The sequence below is a fragment of the Sander lucioperca genome, chromosome 13 (assembly GCF_008315115.2).
Source record: "Sander lucioperca isolate FBNREF2018 chromosome 13, SLUC_FBN_1.2, whole genome shotgun sequence".
NCBI lineage: Eukaryota > Metazoa > Chordata > Actinopteri > Perciformes > Percidae > Sander > Sander lucioperca.
The window spans coordinates 25,496,951-25,504,450 of NC_050185.1; the positions used below are offsets into that span (position 1 = coordinate 25,496,951).

General features: G+C 45.5%; 1 protein-coding gene across 1 annotated transcript in view; it reads right to left on the reverse strand.

Annotated features, from left to right (window-relative positions):
• Nucleotides 1-3,724: 3,724 nt before the first annotated feature.
• The window catches only part of LOC118492965 (protein Red-like), a 12,124-nt gene continuing 8,348 nt past the window's right edge, over nt 3,725-7,500 (reverse strand). Inside the window, exons 12-20 of the mRNA XM_035990816.1 lie at nt 6,715-6,937; nt 6,567-6,585; nt 6,103-6,187; nt 5,373-5,456; nt 5,133-5,190; nt 4,919-5,007; nt 4,470-4,578; nt 4,083-4,117; nt 3,725-3,988 (exon numbers count right to left, since the gene is read on the reverse strand). Coding sequence (XP_035846709.1) covers nt 3,961-3,988; nt 4,083-4,117; nt 4,470-4,578; nt 4,919-5,007; nt 5,133-5,190; nt 5,373-5,456; nt 6,103-6,187; nt 6,567-6,585; nt 6,715-6,937 — 730 coding nt within the window. The 3' untranslated portion in view covers nt 3,725-3,960. The remainder of the gene's footprint in view (nt 3,989-4,082; nt 4,118-4,469; nt 4,579-4,918; nt 5,008-5,132; nt 5,191-5,372; nt 5,457-6,102; nt 6,188-6,566; nt 6,586-6,714; nt 6,938-7,500) is intronic.

Genomic DNA, 7,500 nt, shown 5'->3' on the forward strand with positions numbered 1-7,500 from the left:
TGTACTGCACATTGCTGCAGCTCCTCTTTTCACCCTGTGTTCAGGTCTCTGTTTTAGCTGTTTTTACCCAGAGACTGAAGGCAGGACACATTCAGAAAACGTATCTCACTCTAAACAGCATGGATGGATTTATCAAAGTTTGTATGCCTGTGGAAGCACCAGAGACACAAAATAACTCCCCAAATCCCCCCAAAAAAGAGATTATTTCATAATATGGGCACTTTAAAACAGTCCAGATTCTCAACCAACCTAATGCTGGTTGGGGCCTGACCGTGTAGAGCCCTATAGGCTATGGATGCTGTAAGTTACAGGAAGTCAGTGAAGGCAGCAGAGTAGAGTTAATGGACTGTTTTTATACAGCGCTTTTCTAGTCTTAAAGGAAGATTCCGACGCAAAGTGAACCTAGGGGTTAATAAGATATGTATATGTATATATAACACCGTGCAGCCAGTAAACAGTAACATAGCTCAAACACAGCGCTCGTGATTCGACTGCTCACGACCGCATGTAAACATTAACGCTACTGTCTTTATAATCTATCTTTTTAATAAACGGTCTGTAAACTTACAAAGTTCTCAATGCTTGGGTTTGCATGGAGGGACCTCATTACGCTACCGTGGAAGTGTGGTGATAGTTTGAGCCTTGTTAGTGGTATAAAATAGAGATTTACCCTGTGCCCCGAAGGCTAGCGTTAGCAGCTAACCACGCTTTGCGCTAGCTAGTTTAAAGCTAGAGACGCATTAGATTAGCATGAAAACATGTCCCAGAGAACGGTCGACTCGCTACACATAGGTTATTAACACCTAGGGTCATTTTACGCCGGAATTGTCCTTTAGCGACTACTCAAAGTGCTTTTACATAGTACAGGAACCATTGACTATTCACACACATTCACACACTGAAAGCCTGCCAGGCTTCCAGCACCAGCACTCTGCTAGTGGGGGAGGGGCAGTGCACGGTCTGCACGTGAACTGCAGCAACACAGAGCTGTCTGTGGACGCCTGTCTGTAAATAATGGCGGGAAAAAACTATCACCGAACGCAGCAGCCGCTTATCGGCCGATACACGTGAAAACGCAAATATCGGCCCGCCGATAAAATCGATCTATCACTACTGCTCATCAGAGAAACACTCACACACATTTACACTCTGAGGGAGCAGCATCGGAGGTAGCTCAGGGTTCAGGGACCAAGGACACTTCAACATGGGACTGCAGGGCCAGGGATCGAACCACCAACCTTCTGACTGGCAGGAGACATCTCTACCACTGAGCCACAGCCGCCCCGGTGAGCAGTGCTATGGGTGCGCCTGTTTGAACAGATGGCAGGTGCTGGTGATGTATCAGGAAGAATCAGAGAACAACCCTGTTGGAGCCAAAATTATGATTTCCATATAAACTTTTATTTTGATAAATTGTGCATTAATGCAGTAACTGTCACAGTAAACTACGGTGACCAGACGTCCCCAGTTTCCGGGGACAGTCCCCGGTTTCGCTGACCTGTCCCCGACTGGAGCTGTCCCTGGAAATGTCCCCGGTTTTCACTGTGACTGACAGACCCGAAATTGGAATGAAATAGTGCACCCTACACGCACAGGCTCAAGACAGCCGGAGGAAGCGCTGCTCAGAGCTCAGATGTTCTAGAATGCCCATTTTACGTTGCTAAATTACTGATTATTTACATGGAGTCTGGTGGGTTCAGCGAATGCAATTTCGTGGACTTTATATGTTTTAAAAAAAGGATCTTACTCTTTAACAGAAAGGTCGACCTCCTTAGAAATCCTTTCCATAATGTTGTCAGAATATTAATCTGAGTCTGTCAGCGGCAAAACAGGTACTTTTATGAACGTAAATACAAGCTGGACAACTGACGTCCTATTAACTCACATTGTAGCTTGTTTCACCGTTGCCAACTGCAGCGACCTGGTTTAATACTGGACCAACGTCAAAGGAAAATACTTCCTCAATAGTTTTAACTGTATCTGATACTCAATGAGCTGTTGCAGAAACAAGCCCAGCCTGAAGCAATAAAGCAAAAGCTGTCAGATGAATGTAGTGCAGTAACCATGACAACATTTCCCTCTGAGGTGTAGTGGACTACAAGTATGAAGTAGCAGCAGGGTGATTCTAGGATCAGACCTTTAGGGGGGCTCAGCCCCTAATGAGAATGGGACACGGATATAGTGCATGCTAAAGTGTTAACCCCATTGCTGAGACAAATTGCAAGAAAATTAACATTGAACTTACATGAAATGTTATCATATTTGCATTCTGCATAAATCTCTGCACACCATTACTCTCTGTGAAATATCTCCCAAACTCTTCACTCAACACATGCATCGGTACAACAAGCGGTTCCTGAGTAATCTGGTTTTGAAATTGCAACAACATTTCTACATGGTCTCCAACTTTATAATTTAATCTCATGTAAACTATTTATGTCAGCACAGATATTTTTGTAACTTGCTTAGCCAGTGTATTCCACCATAATGGTTATTATATTGCCAGATTCCAGACAATCCCACTTACTTATATATATCCCACTTACAAATATGAATATATATTTCTACTGGTATGCTTCCTAGTGACATTAATGCAAAAATATGAAGAAAAAAACTATTCCACCTGTGTGTGCATGGTTATAATTCTGAAGTGCAAAATAGTTCAGGCTACAGCACAAATATTTCCATCCATAGATAAGAATAATTAAGTCTAACCTCTGAATTTATTTTCAAAGTGCACCAGATTGATGCATTTAAACATTAAAATAGACAAAATTTTCTTACAGGGGAGCATGCCCCTGGACCCCCCTAGGGGGGCTGATGCCCCGGTGCAGCTCTAGGTCTAGTGACCCCCCCTAGGGGGGCTTGTGCCCCAGTGCACCTCTAGGTCTAGTGACCCCCCCTAGGGGGGGCTTGTGCCACAGTGCAGCTCTAGGTCTAGTGACCCCGCCTAGGGGGGCTTGTGCCACAGTGCAGCTCTAGGTCTAGTGACCCCCCCTAGGGGGGGCTTGTGCCACAGTGCAGCTCTAGGTCTAGTGACCCCCCCTAGGGGGGCTTGTGCCCCAGTGCACCTCTAGGTCTAGTGACCCCGCCTAGGGGGGCTTGTGCCCCAGTGCAGCTCTAGGTCTAGTGACCCCCCTGGGGCAGTGTCCCCGTTTTAAGTTTACAAAGATAAAAACATTACCTGTTGTTGAGGTATATACGCTTCTGAGCTGAAAATGTCCCTGGATTTTGTCTCAGAAATCTGGTCACCTTACAGTAAACTGGACTCATTGTAAACTGACAATATATGTTGGTTGATGTTGGTGCGTGGCGTATGGTCGCAGCCTTCTGACAATCAGCTGATTAGGGCAGTAATTAATCAGCTGGTGGATAAGAGCCAGGAGCTGTCAGCCAGTTAGGGGCCTTTGGTTTGGAGCCACACGGTTTTTGAACCGAATATCGCTCAGAACAGTTATGTGATTGTTTTTTTGTTATATCTTTTATTTTTTGCTCAGCTGTCGATGCTTGTGCACCATCTGGTGAGGACAGGTCATTATTTATTTGTGGAAAAGATGAAAACGTATCACATTAAAGTTTGAGTGATAAAGAGAAATAAACGTGGAAACGGAAACCAGTGATTCTGAGTCTGGTTTACGCTCGTCGACCGAGACGCATCCCAACGGACGGAAACGTCAGAAAGTTGCCCCCCCCCCCAACAAACCAGAGTCAGTCAAAGGTGGTCTGATTCATGTTTAATGGTGATTTAATAACTTCACATATCTCAAACTAATCAACAGATCAGAGATCAGATTTCACTTTAAAACGTTTGACTGAATGTTAAACTGTAAACTAGAGAAGCCGACCGACGGTCAGAGGTCATCTTCACACTAATAATCACAGATAGAGACAGCAACTTCCTGTTGGGCAGCAGCAACTTCCTGTTGGGCAGCAGGAACTTCCTGTTGGGCAGCAGCAGCTTCAGTACTTGGGCCTCTTCACGTCCACCCTGAAACACAAACACAGAAGAACTCAGCTCTGATTGGCTGAAACACTAACAGGAATTCTGATTGGCTGAGCTGACAATGACAGGAAATACTCACCCGTCAGCCTCCATCTTCTTCCTCTTCTCAATGATCTGAAACACACACACACACACACACACACACACACACACACACACAGTTATTTAGAGAGATTAGAGATTCTACTATTGTACCTACTGCATTATTTGAAGTATGAATGTTTACATGAATGTACTTTTGATGTATTAACATGACGACCATAACGATGAACTCTACAGACAGAGAGATTTAAAATGGCCCTCACCAAAATAAAAGCCTAACGTTCTGAGCATCACTAAACCGTCCTGCTAGTATAATATATCTAGTATCTAGTATGACAGCGTTGGTACCTTCTCATATGATACACATCCATTCTGATGGGAAGAGATATTTTAAAGCCAGCTCTAGTAATCCTAGTACACTCACAGCGCTGATCTTCTTCCACTGGCGGTCCAGCTCTGCCTTCTCATTGGTCTCTTTGAAGCGGCGAGTCTTCCTGCCTTCAGACATCTTGATGCCGTACTGGAAGGCGGCCCTGCAGGGACAAACTTCACCGTCAGTACTCGGCAGAAACAGCAGAGAGCCTGCTAGTCTCAGCGGAGAGCCTGCTAGTCTCAGCAGAGAGCCTGCTAGTCTCAGCCTGCTAGTCTCAGCAGAGAGCCTGCTAGTCTCAGACTGCTAGTCTCAGACTGCTAGTCTCAGCAGAGAGCCTGCTAGTCTCTGCAGAGAGCCTGCTAGTCTCTGCAGAGAGCCTGCTAGTCTCAGCAGAGAGCCTGCTAGTCTCTGCAGAGAGCCTGCTAGTCTCAGCAGACAGCCTACTAGTCTCTGCAGAGAGCCTGCTAGTCTCAGCGGAGGGATCAGTGTTCCATACGTACTTCGGCAGTGCCTCCTTGTTGTTCATGTAGTCAGAGTACTCCTCCTGAGTATCAAAGTCCCAGCGGCCCAGAGGACCTTTCTTATTGCCCTAAAACACACACAAACATCACGGCACATCTATTATTCATTATACAGACTTTTACAACATTACACTTCATATACGTTCATTATTTTTCACACAGAGCAGTGATGTCTGCTAGGAGTTGTAGTTACCTGATCCATCTTACTGTAGTCCACCTCTTCGTCACTGTCCACAGCCAGGTCGTCCATCCTGCACACACACACACACACACACACACACACAGATCTTAAAGTACAGATACATGTATGACTTGAGTGTTTATATGTTTGTATGTCTGTGTGTCTCTGTGTGTGTGTGTGTGTCTGTGTGTCTCTGTGTGTGTCTCTGTGTGTGCGTGTCTCTCTCTCTGTGTGTGTGTGTGTGTGTCTTACGTAGCAGGGTAACACTCTGCGTATGAGTTGGATCCTCCGAAGAAGTCTCCCAGCTGTTCTTTCCCGTCTCTCCTCTGAGAACCAGTTCACACCGTTAAGGAATTAAACACACAGTCCTCTCCACACCACTTCAAGCTCATCTTCTGATAACTTACTGGTACTTAAGGATTGCTTTCAAGTTCGTTATACAAGAGTGAATTTTAAATATTTATTTATATATATATATATATATATATATATATATGCGCAACTGCAAGGCCTATTTCTCTCTTAAAATGTTTTCAGAAACACGTTTCGGTGAACTATTTTAGTCCAATATGAGATCGTATTCTGAACGAGACGCCATGACAGTCTGGCTGGGAATTTCCGGAGAAACCAGACCCACGTGACGCGTTCGTCATTTCCAGTATTCATTTTTTGGGGCGACAATCCAGATTAGCGCCGCCTGCTGTTATGGAGACGTATTGCGCACGAGCAGAACGGACGCTCAGGTCGGCGTCTCTTCGGTGTGTTCTGAGGAAGGTTTTGGACCTCGGGGAGACTGATCTGTCCGCCTGCTGACGGTCGCCGTCTGGTTGGTGTGCCAGAGCCTTTAGTCTTGTGTTTTTAAGTTGTTTTGTTGTTATTTGTACTGCCAACTGCAGATCAAATGTCCCTCCTGAGGGACGATAAACTATATGCAACATGTGAGAGCTGTGGACCAATCAGAGGCAGCGTTTCAGAAGGATATGGTTCCTGGCCCGGCCATTGGCTGCCGGCTGCTCCAGCAAACTTCTCGTTGATGATCTTGATCTGCTCTCTGACTGATGCTGGACCTGGAGACACACACACACACACACACACACACACACACACACACACACACACACACACACACACACACACACACACACACACACACACACACACACACACACACACACACACACACACTCCTTTATAACCTTAGTCTCTGGTGGAGTCATGTGATAGGGGAGCTCAGACTGCTTGGGTTGGTTTATAATGATGAGTCATCTTTAACTGAACTACTAGCACTGTTAGTCCGGAAATTATTATTATATTATTATATATTATAATAATATATATTATTATCATTATTATTTATTATCAGTCTGTAGGTGTAGAAGGTGATGCAATCACAGGAAGAACAACTTCTGATGTTGTTTAAAATTATAAAGAAATGCAGTGATTTACCTGTATCCACCTCCAGGACCTAAAGACACACACACACACACACACACACACACACACACACACACACACACACACACACCAGAGTTAGGTTGAGACAGTAGAAGAGTAAACGACAGTGAAAGTGTAGAAGGAAGAACCAAAGTGTGACCTGGTGTTCATCTCCTCGTGGTTTCTCAAAGTAGCTGTGGCGTCTGTTCTTGTCCTCCTCTCTCTCTCTCTCCCTCTCCTTCTCTCGTTCTCTCTCTCTCTCTCTCTCCCTCTCCCTGTCTCTCTCCCTCTCTCTGTCTCTCTCTCGGTGTCTGTCTTTGTCTTTGGGAGGTTTGGAGGACGAGCCAGCAGACGGGATGTAGTCCCCGATGTCCTCAAAGATACTGAAACACAGACAGAGACAGAGTGAGATAGAGAGGAAACAGAGATAGAGATAGAGAGAGAGCCAGAGACAGAGTGAGATGGAGAGAAAACAGAGACAGAGAGATGGAGAGACAGAGAGAGATGGAGAGGAGACAGAGAGAGACAGACAGAGACAGAGAGAGATGGAGAGGAGACAGAGACAGAGTGAGATGGAGAGGAGACAGAGACAGAGTGAGATGGAGAGGAGACAGAGAGAGACAGAGAGAGAGAGATGGAGAGGAAACAGAGACAGAGACAGAGAGAGAGACAGAGACAGAGAGAGATGGAGAGGAGACAGACAGAGAGAGACAGAGAGAGAGAGATGGAGAGGAAACAGAGACAGAGACAGAGAGAGATGGAGAGGAGACAGAGACAGAGAGAGACAGAGAGAGAGAGATAGATGGAGAGGAAACAGAGACAGAGACAGAGAGAGATGGAGATGGAGAGGAGACAGAGACAGAGAGGAAACAGAGACAGAGACAGATGGAGATGGAGAGGAGACAGAGAGAGACAGACAGAGAGAGACAGAGAGGAAACAGAGACA